At 34.9% G+C, this 15674-nt stretch overlaps 2 protein-coding genes across 2 annotated transcripts in view; one reads left to right on the top strand and one right to left on the bottom strand.

Moving 5' to 3' along the window:
- Positions 1 to 4763, top strand: part of LOC577474 (splicing factor, suppressor of white-apricot homolog) — a 54894-nt gene extending 50131 nt beyond the window's left edge. The window contains exon 16 of the mRNA XM_030992096.1: positions 363 to 4763. Within this exon, the coding sequence (XP_030847956.1) occupies positions 363 to 431 (69 nt within the window). The 3' untranslated portion in view covers positions 432 to 4763. The remainder of the gene's footprint in view (positions 1 to 362) is intronic.
- A 3939-nt stretch (positions 4764 to 8702) lies between these two features.
- On the bottom strand, positions 8703 to 11486 carry LOC105447613 (solute carrier family 35 member E4). Its single transcript, XM_030992095.1, has 3 exons — positions 10825 to 11486; positions 10038 to 10276; positions 8703 to 9229 (listed from the first exon to the last, which is right to left on the bottom strand). Exons 1-3 carry the CDS (start codon positions 11384 to 11386, stop codon positions 9065 to 9067), a joined length of 966 nt encoding a protein of 321 aa, XP_030847955.1. The 5' UTR covers positions 11387 to 11486; the 3' UTR covers positions 8703 to 9064.
- Between the last annotated feature and the right edge of the window lie 4188 nt (positions 11487 to 15674).

Below are 15674 nucleotides of genomic sequence, written 5' to 3'. Positions count from 1 at the left end.
TTTTGACCTTTTGAAAGCTGTATGGACTGCAAAGTTGTATAGACTACAAAGCTGTATTGATGACAAGAATTGTATCCATCAAGGTGTTGAATGACAGTTAATCACTTAGAATTAGTCCCCTCTAACATTTTCAGCAGAATGCTTTTTGGGGTATTGAAATTGTCTTTTTTATTTTTTTAGTCACTTCAAGGTACATTGATATATTTGACAAATGATTCAGTGAAAATGAACATTTGATTACATAATGCATTGAAAATTATTCAACTTATTAACATATCAAATATATTTCTTCACTTATCTGACAATGCTTCTTGGCTTATACTTTTGCATTAAATGACTCATAATGATTATTTTTCTTGCAGGATTTGCGAGCCAAGATACGTGCAATGCTGGCAGCGACCATGAATATGAACAAAGAAGACATTGGATGATATTGGTTCAGTCAGCAAAGAAACGTTTGTGGAAAGAGCTGCAAATGGAACTAACGTTTGAATGATATGGAGGAAGAAATCTCTTTGAATGCTAGGATGCAGAAGACAGTGTGAAAGGAGTCCACTTTTCATTTCCATAGGATGACTGAGGCAGTGCTTTGCCCTTGATAATCCTATGGATCATAAACCAAGCCGAAATATCAAGCCCTTCAGTGTAATAGAAAGAGGAAATGACTATGTGAGTTGTGCTATCTGAATGCCATGAGGAGAGACACCAAAGGATGGCTCTAATACTGAGATGTAATATTTAAACTATTGAGGACTCTTTTGGTTAAACTCTCCTATTTATTCACATTGTTTTATCTTTCTTTCAAAGATCTTCCTTCTCTTTAACTTTTATTTAAAAAATCAAAACAACAAAGAGAAAAGAAAAAAACTCAGGGACTTTCTTTGATTATTTTCAGTGTGTGAATAACAAACAAACAAAAAAGTAAGAAAAGAAAAAAAATGTAGGAACATCCCTTTTACTGTGTGTGTGGATGGTCGTGTGTTAATTCCTGATGTGAAACAGGGTTGTTCTGACGTAGTTCGAAATATCCCGATGTGTTCCGCGAGATTGTTTCAATGTTACTGTTATCACCTATTGAAGAAAAGGAAGATCTGTGAAAGCTTTACACTTGAAGAAGTATCTTCAAGCTTTTAAACCCTTTCACTGCTGCCATTAACATTTTGAGATTGAGTTGTGTGTTATAAGAAACAGTTGTTGTATTGAGTAAGTTAAGGAGTGCATGTTTGTTAGGACAAATCTGCATTGGATATGTTATTTTCAATGTATATCTTTTAGAGTCAAATGCCATGATAACATTCATGTATTTCTCCATATTTGTGCTTATTGAAGTAGTTATTGTAAGATAGTCTGTATTTGAAATTCTGCAGGTATTGTACAAAAGAAAAATACTCTTTTGATTGAAATCTACTCGTAATGTCAGGGAATGTGCATGTCAGCCATCTTTTTTCTTCATTCTTTTTGTGAGGTACGTGTACTTACCACATTCCTGAAATTGAATCGAAGACATCATTTCCGTTGGCAAATATTATGATATATTCATCTGTACCCAGTTATACATTACTAATACAGCCGTGAAAGTACCAGAAATGTGATGCTTACAATTTTGAAAAGCCATTTTGAAATATTTATTTTTGAAGCATATTTAAGATTGTTAAATTATTTAATCAAGCTGAATAGCAATATGAAATCCATCTCGTCATGAACTGAAAATACTTGTAAAGAGGCCCAGGGTTTCATGAGTAAGAATTATTGTTCGAGGAACATTGAAGTAATTAGCAAATGTATTTTCTTGCGTTGGAAATGATTGAGTGTTGGGTGTATTGTGAACAGAAAACAAATATGCATTTGATTGAATAAGAACTGAAAATATATATGCATTTCATTGAATTTTGGCATAATCATCATTTATGTGAAACTAATGTACCATGTATTTGTGTAAATGAACATGTCATTTAAAGGAGTTTGAAACAAAAATCATTAAAGTGTGTCTAAGATCATCTAATTTTCAGATTGTATATATATGTGTGTATATAATGATTTCAAAGAAAAAAATTGAAATAGATCGGAATCAAAGAAATTTGATTCTTGCATTGTACGTAATACATCTGCAGGAGTTGTTGGTGGTACATGGAAAACGAACATGAATAAAACTTTCTTTGTTGTTTGTCAAATAAACCATGTACCATGACAAAAGACAAGAAATGCTTGTAATTCGAAGATAATCCACTGAATACTCTTTCTTTTATTTTGAAATGTATGCTGCTGTGTTTGTGCCATCAACCTGGATCGACCAAATCAATTGATTCATAATATATGTAATGTATTTTCCCCGTGACATGAGAATTCATTCTGTTAATTAAATGTAATGTTAATTGTTATTTTATTATTGAGTAAAGTGGGGGCACGCTACAAGAGTTCTATCTCGCACCCCGGGGCAACATGTCTCACACGGCCGGTTGTAGCAACTACTCCGAAGATCAAGATACATTAATCTGATCTAAGGAGACACGAACGAACGCTGCTGTTATGTTATATCCATACAGGGTTAATCCATGCTGAAGAATATTGTGGGGTTTTCCCCTTCTTTCAAAAGACAATCTTGAATGGGTAATACTAATCTGCTGATGTGATCAGTTAATCCCCACATTATTGTTCAGTGCGAGGGAAGAGTTTGCCAGGATTTACCATACTACTATTACTACTTTTTCTTTTGTATGCATAGACATGTAGTATTTTGTGCATACGTGTTTTCACCTCATAGGCCGTGTTATTTCATGTGCTTTTTGCTTTTGCTGTGTATTCTGCTAGTAAGTTTTTACAAGCTTAGCAAAGAAACAGTATACTTTAGTGTATGTAGTTTTTTATTATTATCTTTTTGTTCTCATCTATATATTCATTTGTTATTTCTTTTTTAATTGTTAAATTTATTCTTTCTTTTTTTCTCAGGGGGAGGGGGATCTTATTTGAATTCACCAACATTTGTTCCTGAAACATTTACTTCAAGCTTTGTATTGCCAAAGATAAAGGGTTAGGCCTTTGGGGTTAGTTTAACCATAGTGTTAGGTTAGGTTTGAATATTTTGTAAGTGTAAAAATTTGACCATAGAGCAACTGTTCCTGAAGCATGTATTGTATAATAAGTCTTACAAATTCATCATGTGGCAGGGTTTGAATGACATTAACTCCCACGCCTGTTTTGTATATGGCATTCCTGTTATTCTACTTCTTGAATTTATTTCTTTGATGTTCTGTAAGGGCTTTCCATAGATTTATAAACTTGATTGATTGTCCCCCACATATATATGTACACTACCTAACCTTCAGAATGTCTTTCTGTAATGCATTCCGATGGTTCCTAACAATTTAACTGATAGAGATGGGTTTGATACAATAACAGTATTTTCAGACATATTCTGCAGCACACGTTACAAGCATGCTGAAAAAATCCCAAGTCTTTCACAAAGAAAAGTTGAAGTAAAAACATCCCAAGACGTACATGTAATAATACTACCGCACTTAAAAACATTGGTGTTAAACTCTGTAAAAATATAACGCGAGAACATTTGGCTGTTGAGAGCCAGAAGGATGGCGTTTAAAAATATGACTCAACACCCTTCTGGCTCGTGGTAGACAATAGAGGGCAGTCTCATATCTTACACTACAGCTTTGCTAATGCAAGTGTTGGTTATTATTTTGTTGTATTGCGTGTTATAGTAAGGATTTTGCGATGGGTTTTTCATCAATTCCTGCCCAGATTTATGTATTTCCCAAAAGTAGCAGTTTGTTTTTATAGATCAACAATGATGGCAATGTAAATATTTGTATGATGCAATAAGAGTTATCATGCAAATATTTTGGTCAATAGTATCAGTGGTTTCTATAGGTTTAAACAGCATCTTAGAAATTTTACATACCGGTAGATTGTTCCGTGTGCATTTTTTGTTATGGTTAGTATATGTGTACATGAATATCAGTCACTTACCTTAACAAAAGAAAGAGTATTCAGAATGTACATTGGCAAAATATTTTCATTGTCGATACATACATTGATCATCTTTTTTTTATGATAAAAAACAAGCAAACTGAGTGCATATTTTGATTACTTACTCAAGATGTTTGTGGATGTAGCCTTCCAGCATTTATTGACAATATCTATATGCAAAGATGATTAAGGAGAGGAAAATAGACTCGTCTTTGAAATACAAATGAACTTGATTTTTGCTTGCTTAATGTATTTGAGAGTTTATACAATGTATAAACTAATTGTGTGTTAGTATTCAGTTGAGAGGGAGCTACCTCTCATGAAATATCAGCCTTTGCAGTGTAGTAGATTTGTAGGTACCAAAGAATTTTGTTTTGTTTTTTTGTACAAAATAATTACAAATTGTTATTTGCCATTACCGAGATTCACATTTTAAGGAACATGTGTGATTTCCCAAAGAAGGTGAATTCTATTTCACTTTGTTGTATTGCTAGTATATGGCTTACTTGTGACACTACATATTTGTTATTGTTGACATTTTGGTATGTTCGTTCACGGAAGCTGGAGATGTGTAAATTGTACATTTATTTTATTGAATTGGTCTTGATGCCCAACAAAAAGGTGATTTGTTGCACATCTATTTAGTTGTTTCTACTCTTATGCCATTTCTATAAAATTAAGAAAAGGGGCCTACTCACCCGACACTTTGTAAATAGTCAATATGTAAAAAGTGAGAGAAAGATGAGAGAGAATAAACTGTTTTATCATTCTTTTCAAGATAATGCTGCAAGATATGTTTGCTTTGTGTGTCCATTGTATATTTCTACATGTACTATAAAACTGAGTGAATATTGGAGGTGTGAGTTAAAAATAGATCCAGGATGATGCAACTTTTGTTACTCTAGGTTAAGAAACACTGTTTTAAATCTCATCAAAATTGGAATGAAGGGAAATTGATGACTCGGGGAAATACTGCGCTATCAGCACGATTCTTAAACAAACCATATTTTATTGCACAAGGAGCACAGAAGAAACATTCAAGATAGAAAGCATCGTTTATAACAACCCTAATAAACAACTATAAATATGGGGGAGAGAATAACCTATGAAATTGGGTTTAATATTAAAGACAATGACATAATTATGCAGGATGAGGGCGAGATGGAACCCCCCCCCCCCCCCCCACAAAAAAAAAAAAAAAAAATATATATATATATATATATATATATATAATAAATAAAATACATATGGAATAGATAATACATCCATGATGCTTATCCACTTCATATCAATCCTTCAAATACTAGTATATGAAAGTATATGTTTTAAAACCTGCAAAGATTATTTTGAATAAATAAAGACTTAAAATGTTTGCAGACTCCAATTTATACCCGTATTGGAGAAGAATATTCCACACCACATATATGTACCAACTTTAAGGGAATACATAGTAATTGAACAAATATGAGGGCCATGTAACTTGAACATTTCTCTTTTACTTGAATCCCCAAGTAATAATTCAAGATTCTGCAAATGAAATATACAAGGTAAAACATCTTCAAACTTTATTACACATATCAAGCCTTTTCTGAATACCAAATACTAGGTTGCAACCTGACCTGCAGAGTGCTGTTTGAATGAACATTTCTGCTTTTATCTAGGACAGCTTAGAGCTAATCTTGAGCTCTGGTATGGGCATCGTATGCCAAGAGAACATGGCTATAATATAATTCATTCTGGATTGTTTATCCTGCAGTAGATTGATTGTTTGAACCAGCAGAATAAAAACAACTTCACAAAAACTTGCTGAAAATCATCTTCAATTAAAACCACAACCCTCATTTGCACTTAGTGACCCCTGTTCCTGATCTTTCTATGCTCATTACTCAGCCCCTATACACTTTCTACCAAAATCGTTGAGCACATGTCATTTATTTATAATTTTGAACATTCATTGTAAGTTTTTTTGGATTCTGTGAGAATTTATTATCTATCAATACCAGAACTCGAGCTTGTCTTCAACTCCAAAGCCTATGAATTATTAGCATAATCACGACCTAAAAGTGTCATTATTTTTGTTCCATGAAAATTGGTGGAAGGAAGCATTTTTTAGCTGACATTTTGTTTGTTCAAATAATCCAACCAAAATACCATGAGCCCTTTAAATAAAGAATGCACTTGTACTTGACCTCATTTTGAATGAAGCTGCATCAAGTTTCATAATCAATCTTCCAAACCATGTACTTTGCTTTTATTAAAGGGATAGTAGAGTTTTGTTGCAGAGGGCGCAACACAAGATAATTTTTTTGTGAGATAATGAAGAATTGAGTGTTAAATTTCAAAGAACATACAATTTAAATGACACTATCATCTTTGTTTTATCAATATCGGTTCAGAGACGGCTGAAATATCCATAAATATAACCATTTCTAAAATTTGTGGGGCCCCACAAATATCCAATAATTTTGAACCAGCCATTGAAAAACCCAGAAAAAGCGCCTTATAAGTTTTATTCCAGCCAATGCCAATGCTGGCTTTTTGTTGGCTATGATACGCACATCCAGTCGACCCGTGTATTGTTATTATTAATTAATTAATTAACGGTCACCGTATTGTTTTGGAAGTGGAGCTGAATTGGTATGATCGTGTTTAATCTTAATTTCACACATTTTGGGGTCTAAAATTACCTGCATAGCAAGTTTAGGTCCTAAAAGAGCATTAGAAATGTCATAAATATGAATAAGAACAATAACCATAAGTATTTGCGATCTTAAACAATAAGTCAACTATCCCTTTAAGGCTATTGAGAGTACCTTTTGGTACACAAGTGTTAACAGAAACAAGCAAAATATGTAGACTACTGAAGAAAAAAGTTTGCTCCATAATGTTGAGACACAAGTATGGAATCAACGGTTATCATAGTTTCTGAATGCCTCGGAGTACAATAATATTTGTATGAGTATAACATTCACTGGCATATAAATCTTGGGATGCTGTAATGCAAAATTAAAGCTTTATGTTAAGTAACGAAGTCATGAGAAACTCAAAGAAACTTTCCTCACTTGCATCCAATATCATTTCTTACCATCTATGTTTATATTTGCAGAACAGATTTTGGAAACAAAAAAAATTGTGACAAAATTAAATGAGAGAGCAAAATTTCAAATTAGCAAATCATGAAGAAAATTTTGTTAACCTTAAAATATATAATATATTTTTTTTGAAATCAATTATAAAACAGTATTGAGTTACCTTTGGTTTAAAGTGATGTGTTGGGTCTTTAACACAACAAAAGTATATTTTAGATTTTCTCATCAAATACTGATAATATCCATCCAATACCTGCCCTGAAAATGGTTGAACAATGTATACATCTAGATGATAGCACCTCTAATTTATACACTTAGAATTATTTCTCCCAAAATTACACAATGTACATTGTAGCTATAGAGTCAAGGTTTCACAGTAAAAACTCTGCATGTATATGTACATAAACAATAAGCATGCTTAACGATGTACTGGCCTCTCAAAATATGTTTTGACCTTTATATGTACTAAAGTATATACCAGCCACTTTCATTATTATAGAAAATGATACCTTGTATGCCTTGAGTACAATATGTTTAATGATGTATAAGAGGATTTATTTGATACTTGTGACAAGGGCACCTTTAAAGGCCATATCGTTTTGAAGACTGCACCAATAACCTTTGCCTGAGCCACATGAATTGTATGTAGGTCCTGTCTGTCAAATTTGAAATCAAACAGTGATCTAGATTTCAAATAAAACATGGAAAACCATTTCATAGGCTTCCTGTCAGACCCAGTTCTTGTATTTTGTTTTCAATATGACATACCATGGACTATCAATTGTATATCTTGTTTAGAATAGCTTTAAATCCAACTGTTTTGTTTTCAAATAATATTTTAGGTAAGGTTCATATGGATATTTTGATCTTAACTGTGAAAGAGATCAAACCCATGCAGTAAAAGGGTTTCAAACCTGATGTATTTTTCTACGGTCAGATGAAAAATCTCATATCAGAAACAAATTGAATGATTTATTCACAAAGACTGCTTCAATTGGCCTAGGCCTACTGGTACTTTCATTTTATAGGTTCTTCAAAACTGCATTTTCCAGACAATAGTCAAGTATTTGGGGGCAATTCCAGACTTTCTCAAGCAAAAGGGACACACTGTCTTCAAGAAAGCATACCAACACGTACTAATAAATACAAGTCAATGCACCTTGGTAGTACATGAACATTTCTTGTGTCTGATAAGTGACTTGGTAGATTTCTTTACAATGGAAATGCTCATAACTTAGGCTTTCAGCCGAGAAAGAAAGGAATAGAAAAAAATAGCACAACCAGGATTTGTTGATTTTCCCCAAGAGCTAAATCTCCCGCTTGGTATTTGGAACACAATGTTATTTTTTATGTGAGTGAAAGGCATACAGTCAATTTAGATTTTTTTCTGATATCAAAATGGAATTACACAGCCAGTTATGGGCACAACTTCAACACTGCATAGTTCTCTGATGTGCTATGACAAATATCATATATCTCATTAGCATAGAAGATCATTCATTTTTTTGGAAAGCATCCCACACATCACTTTTCATAAATGGGTACTAGCTTAATGAAAATACAAAAACTTTTCAGAAATACAATACCCAACAAAAGTGAGTTCATCCCTTATAAAATCTTTTTTTTTCAGTAAAAAATAAAAAATAAAAAGCAGCTTAATGTAATTTTAAACAAATGAGGCTTGTGCTTTTCAAAGATGTTAGTAAGAAGTTACATAATATATAACTTCTTACTAACATCTTTGAAAAGCGCAAGCCTTACAGAAATGGTCAGGTAGACATTCGATGACATGTGTGTTGGAACAAAATATTATTCCAAAACAAAACTGTAGCCTATAAAAGATAGTGTTTAAATTAGGGTCAACAAAATCACACACACAAGATTTGTGGGGGTATACTTCCTTTTTTGGGATACGTACTGTACAGTGTATACTAGCTAAAGTTAATTACAAATCTGATCAAGAAATGGTACTAAATGATGGGCAGCAATGATCGTTACATGATGCGATGGAAGAATCGTCTGGCTACATCAGCTTCCTGGTACATCAGGCTTCCAAGAACAATGCTAGCAATACCAACAATGCTGAGGAGTGAGACCTCATTCTGGAAGATGAGTAGGGAGAGGCCTACAGTCAGTACAATACTGATGTTACCTAGTACCTAGATATAAGAATAAAGGAGGGAGAAAAATGTATAGAGAGGTAGAGAAGGAGATAGAGATATGAACATATGTGTAGAGAGAGAGAGAGAGAGGGGGGGGGAGGGGTATATGAAGGAAAGAGAATTATATATTGAAATTAAGTAACAATTTATATCATTTATAACTATATGAGTGAAAAATTAATAATTATTAAATTAGAAATGGAGGAAGAGAAAGACAAAAAACAGACAAATTATAATAGAAATAGAGAAAGAGAAAGGGAGAGAGAGAGAGAGAGAGAGAGAGAGAGGGGCTTAGACTGATGGACAGAATATAAAGATACAAACACACATCAAAAGTTAAGAGCATTCTACAAAAGTAAGAAGGAAGAGACAAAAAGAAAGACGGAAAATATACACATAAACAGAATATACATGGAAAATAAAAAATAAACATGATAATTATGTAAACGATGAGAATGAAAGTAAAATACAAACTGTAAACACGCTACCTTTGAACATAACTTCAATCCAAATTTTATTCTGGCTAATCAGGGACGAAGTATGCTGTGAAGTTGAATGAATTCACTAGCAGATTTAGAGGAGGGAAGGGGGAGGTCAAAGCTAGTCCATACCCTCTTCTTGAAACCAATGTGGTATGTCTTTAGTTTACAACTCAAATAATGTGCCCCTCCTAATTATTTCATATTTTCAAACCAAAAGGCATCTGAAAAGTGTGATGTATATTCATTTTCAGGTGCTAGCCTGCTTGCCACATAATTTTATGATTTGCACATCCGCTTTAAAAAAATTCCTGAATTGCCCATACCTGAAGTGTGACTGGTGAAGTATAGTAGGTGACTAGGAAGGTCATGATGTTATATCCCACAGCACATATACAGCTAAGAATAATGAGGGTCCACAGTTCAATACTTGTACTCAGCCTTGGGTCCCAGAGTGCACCTCCTTCGAAGAGGAGAGAAGCTACGCCTAGTTGGAGGAAGCTCGGTATGCATATATGGTAGAGGAGGCGGACCGAGTCAATTCGCTCATCCTTGAGTAACACACCTAGAATATGCCATGAAATATAAACAATATGCTTACCGGTACTCATATAATTATGATTTTGCAAAATGAATCAATATGATTTAGGCGCAATATCAAAACATACTTCATTACACTCAATAACATATTAAAAAAGTATACCGATAGTATATTCTTTATTATTTTCTTTCTTTTATGAAATTACATTACATTACATGTATCTGTGTAAAGAATATCCAAAGTTAAAAGATCAGATTTATGAGAAAACTGTATTTCATACAATCAACCATATATTTCTTGACAGTAATTAATTATGAACATTGTCTACCTGTAATGAATTTAGTGCAGTTACAATGTCATATATGTCTTCTTCTTTTTTTTTTTCAAGTCTCTTTCTTTTTTTGGGGGAGCTAGGGGGTGAAAATGTGATAAAACAATCTTATAGAGTCAGCATTGTTTTATAAGTAAACAGGAATATGAAATTATATGAAAGACACAGTTGAATAACAATTTTTGGTGAAGATTCATGGTTTTCAAATCTACAAAAACTCTTTTTGTAGAGCAGAACATACCTTGAAGAACAGATCTACCGGCTCTTAATAACGTAGCAGTAAAGGCAGCAATGAATCCAAATACACTGAAATTAACTTCACCAATGGTACATAAAAGAGATCCAAAGCACAGAGGTAGCATGGACAAATATACAAACTGATCAAACTCTCTTCCAAACAGTACTTTTGATATGACGACAGTGGCAAGAGGAGTCACTGCCATAATCATCTTCACGAACGACACGTATAAATGTTTTAAGGCGATATTTCCGCAAGCAATACTGACGGTTGATACCACGCTCAAAATGAAGATCTTTGGACTGAGATGAGGAGCGAATTTCAAACGGGCGTTGCCTTCCCCGTAAGCAGCCCCGAAAGGTGTGAAGCGGATGACGACAAAACCGAAAATGGCCGTGGAGAGCATATGAAGTGCCGTGACGAAAAGTGGGTATGGGAAGCCATAACTCATGAAGAGCCATTTATTGATGTTTGTGAGGCAAATGTTTAGAGTTAACCAGCCTGCCATAGAGAGGTACGTCCAGAGGTGAATGCGACCTGATAAGCTAACGATCATCTGCTCCATGGTGTGCAAATTTTCTTTCCAATCTTCACCATGAAATAACACAATTGTGATCAGGAAACAACTGGTTGGCAAATCCTGTATCACTGTTCAAGTCCTCCTATGTGCAGTAAGTAAGAGTAAAAAAAAAAAAAAATTGTGAAAGGAGCATGGGATATGATGTATGGAAATATGACTGTACCAATTCTGTATTATCTTAGCTAATCATAGTTTGTAGTTGCATTTAGGCCTACACGCATATATAGCTCATTTAAATTGAAGATTTACAACTTTGTTTGAATTACAATTAAAGTATCCCAGGACTTAATTCATCAGCCGAAATATCTTCATCTTTAATGTACAAATTATCAGTAAGGAATTCATGAGGATAAAGAGCTGATGAATTTGGGGGGGGGGGGGAGCAGGAAACTGGCTAGAACAATTGCTTCAGTCTACGTCTGGCTGCACTGGAAGGTTAACAAATGTCAGTTAATTTTATCAAAGAATTGCCCATTCCAGACAGTTAATTTTGTGTAGAAACTGCCCTAAAATAATTGTCAAGAATATTCATTGACCATTCACACTTATATTAAAGGGGCCCGTTCCTGCCAGTGTAGTTATCGCTGTTCTAGTCATCGCCATCTTGGTTCTGAAGGTCGACTTCTAATATGCATAAAGCTGTCAATCAAAGTACGTGCGGCCTGGCCTGCCTTCGCCAAGCCAGCTGATCGCTGACGATCGCGACGTCATGAAAGTGGGCGGAAACAGCAGCCGAATCTTAGAGCCGAACTGCGATTGGCATTACTTCGGCACATGTATGCGATAATCGGTATTGTCCGGGCATTCGGAACATGCCATCTGCGTAAGAGCCGTAATCTGTTGGTGTCAATAGGCAGCGCTAGCACCGTCCGCCAGCGGGTACGTATTTTGAACGCCCTCTGGAATACGGGGAACATGCCTCTTTAACATAAGTGTGAATGGTCAATGAATATTCTTGACAATTATTTTAGGGCAGTTTCTACACAAAATTAAATGTCAGGAAAAATAATAATAATATATTTACCACTATCATCTAGAATCTATAACACTGATGCTTCCGACAGATCTGATCTTGCTTATTATTTCAATAAGACCAGCGAGTAGAGTGTTAAACAGTACTTTAAATACCCCTGCATATACAGGCCGAGTCATATCCATCACTACTGCCTACTGGTACATAAATGTTGAGGGTCAATACCGATCATTGCTTCATTCACTGATCAGTCTTGACAATATGACAGCTATGATATGAAGGCCTTGTATTAATTATGTGCAGTAATGATTGCTCGATCATGTAGGCCTTTACTATTGTAGTACATGCCACGTTATATATTACAGGACAAACCGCGCACATCTACGGTAGATTTGGACTCACTATACTGTACGTACCGATATGCTACTTGATGAATAACATAATGGAACACGCCCACCCGCTCTGCAAGTCGTCAAGAAATCAATAGACAAATAAATACTCACGTACGGTACATGATGTTTTGGCTTGTCAAAATCAAAGTGTATTATGAAGCTAACTATTCACTACTCGGTACAAAAAACACTGGTAGTCAAATGTATGAATATTGCATGTATACACGGCACGCAATAAGCAATTTAGACAGCGTCGACGGTGAAAGTCTGCCTCTGATCGGAGCGTCGCGGCAGAGTGCATGATTGGTGCAGGTGCCGGTGGCGCGCGTCGCGACGACATTGGATCGCACTCTTATCTAGCATGCATGCAGCATAATGCATGATGCGGGGTGTGGGGCCTACTCTCTGGTTACCCTTGCGATTGCGCGGTTGAATTTAAATGGCGCCACTCCAAGCTAGCTCTTAATGCTCGAGCGTATACCCGGGCGTATACCCTGTCGATTGTGCAAATTGTTTGCATAAATCTCTGGTTATCATGTTGTTGTTGATGTTGTTTGTTGTTGTTGTTGTTGTTTGTTTGTTGCTGTTGTTGTTGTTGTTGTTGTTATTGTTATTATTATTATTATTTTTTTTTTTTGGGGGGGGGGGGAGTAGCTGCGATGTCATTCCCGCCGTCCGTATATGTAGATGGACATGCCAATAACAATATTTTGACTCGGTAAATATTTGACTAATTTTTGTCAAATTTTGAGAGAATGTTACTGAAACATTGCTTAAAATCTTAAGAAAAATGATTTCCATGCAAGCCTACATATAGAAATGTTTTTCTCATTTTAATTAAAAACTTACTTTATACTGCTGAGGAATAACCTGGAAATATCCATACAATTATATCTTTTGTAATACTCAATAGCAGTTCTAGTGGGAGGGGAAGGGGGTGAGGGGATGGAGCCCCCCCCCCCCTCCTCCACAACAAAATCTTAAAGCTCCCAAAGTTGTATCGGTTATAAATCATTTTAAATGAGGGTGAATGTAAAACCTAAGCTAAGTAAAAGCTGCCCCATTAATCTTCTAGAACCAGGCCTGAGAATAGTTTGGAAAGGAATTCCATCCTATTTTATGCACCCTTATTATTTTGCTTTCCATTACCTTTTGCACTTCTTTGCAATGATGTCATTCCAAAAGTGAACACCTGAACTATGTAAAAATGAAGTGGTAGAACGTCATACTGGGAACAATATTTTCTATATTTGAGTCAAATATTGATAAATATATATTTATCATTAATATTACTATTATTATCATCATTGTGAAAGTGCACAAACTCGCTGATACAAGTCTCATCAGTATACTATCATTGTGCCCATTATGGTAAGTTACACTCTCATCCTCAGCATTATCTTAAATATATATCTCTCTATCTCTCACTTTATCTCTCCCTTTCTCTCCCTGTCTTTCTCTCTCTGATACTTTTCCTGGATCTCCTGTGCTGTCTGCACTATTTACCCTCCTTACCGCTCTTCTATATTTTCCTCCAGCCCTTTTGTTCTCTCTTCTCTATTAATTTTGAACGATCTTTTCATTTATGTCATATATGACGATTGTGGAATAGACTTAAGCAATTTATTTTAAAATTCATTCACTGTGTGATATGTCTTAATATGACTTGCTGGATAATTTTAGTGTAGTTCATTTATGATTGTATAAATATTTATGTTTTTACGCAATGTACAAAATTCTGCAATTCAGCCATCTGGCTGCAAATGAATTTTCAACAAAATCATTACCATTACCACGTTTGAATATAATGGAAAATCAGTCCTGGCATAAAAAGTGTTGGTGTTTGAAAGTCATTTACTATTTCGTTAGGAACAGCACTTGCTTGTGGATTATGTCATGTTCTTCATTCGTTACAAAATTTCTTTTTTTAATTATAAAGGGAAAACGACAAAATTAAAACAAAAATAGCTATAGCCAAAGAAATTAGTTCTTAAATGTTGTGAAACACAATTGGATAATGATGTACCGGTACATTTTTAAGCTTAAAAACTTTCCGCCAGGACATCTCAAAATTGCTTTCTTTCTTCCTTTGTTTCAATATCTCTCTTGGATATTTGGATATGTACAAAAGGCAGGCTATGTGTGCATGCTCAGTCTTTGTACATTGAGAAACTTTGTACGTATGTATGTGGACGAGTGGATATGTCACCATACTGTGGATCACAAGGTCCGCGGTTAAGTCCTACCGCGGCACTAATGTCCTTTGGCAAGACATTGATCTACATTTGCCACTCTCCACCCAGGTGTTAAATGGGTACCCGGTAGGATGCAAAAGCTAATGTGCTTAGATTAGCAAGTGTGCGCTTGTAAAAATGACGCCTGGCTGGAATGCTCCCCAAGGAGGGGAGAATGTGCATACATTGTGTGCGGACAAGCCTGAATCCGATGACCGGGGTAATAATATATATCCTTTGAGAGGGCCTTCAGTCCTGAAAAGCGCTATATAAGAACTAGCTATTATTATTATTGTATTGAAAAATACTTGTAAAAATTAAAAAGGTATTAAAGTACAATTTCACCAATTTAATAATTTGGTTAAAATTAATATTCAATAAGTAAACACAATAATAAGATATTATCAAATGAATATATGAGACTGTATTTATTTCATACACATCTGGTTCATTATCATAGATTTTGGTCATTTAGGCTCACGCACGCCAGCTATTCTCCACTCCCGACGACGGATAGTCAACCTGTTTGAAACGTCGAGCCACTCATCCTCTCCAAGCGCTATAGTTCTCCTTAGAATCATATGCTAAGAAAGATAACAGTCTTTTTCAGGACTACCACACCCCCAAGAAAGATTACCGAGTCAGAGTCCTTTTTAGGACTCCTCAACCCTCTC

The sequence above is a fragment of the Strongylocentrotus purpuratus genome, unplaced genomic scaffold (genome assembly GCF_000002235.5).
Source record: "Strongylocentrotus purpuratus isolate Spur 01 unplaced genomic scaffold, Spur_5.0 spur5_scaffold_2, whole genome shotgun sequence".
In the NCBI taxonomy this organism is placed as follows: domain Eukaryota; kingdom Metazoa; phylum Echinodermata; class Echinoidea; order Camarodonta; family Strongylocentrotidae; genus Strongylocentrotus; species Strongylocentrotus purpuratus.
The sequence above is the reverse complement of the archived record's forward strand: the minus strand, read 5'-3'. Positions and strand labels throughout refer to the sequence as shown.

Excerpts from the sequence above, each read along its gene's own strand:
- LOC105447613 (XM_030992095.1), bottom strand. The coding sequence starts at position 11,386 with ATGGAGCAGATGATCGTTAGCTTATCAGGTCGCATTCACCTCTGGACG. Across the intron at positions 10,277-10,824 it reads CGGTAGATCTGTTCTTCAAG|GTGTGTTACTCAAGGATGAG; the intron begins GTATGTTCTGCT and ends GGCATATTCTAG. Across the intron at positions 9,230-10,037 it reads CTTCACCAGTCACACTTCAG|GTACTAGGTAACATCAGTAT; the intron begins GTATGGGCAATT and ends TCTTATATCTAG.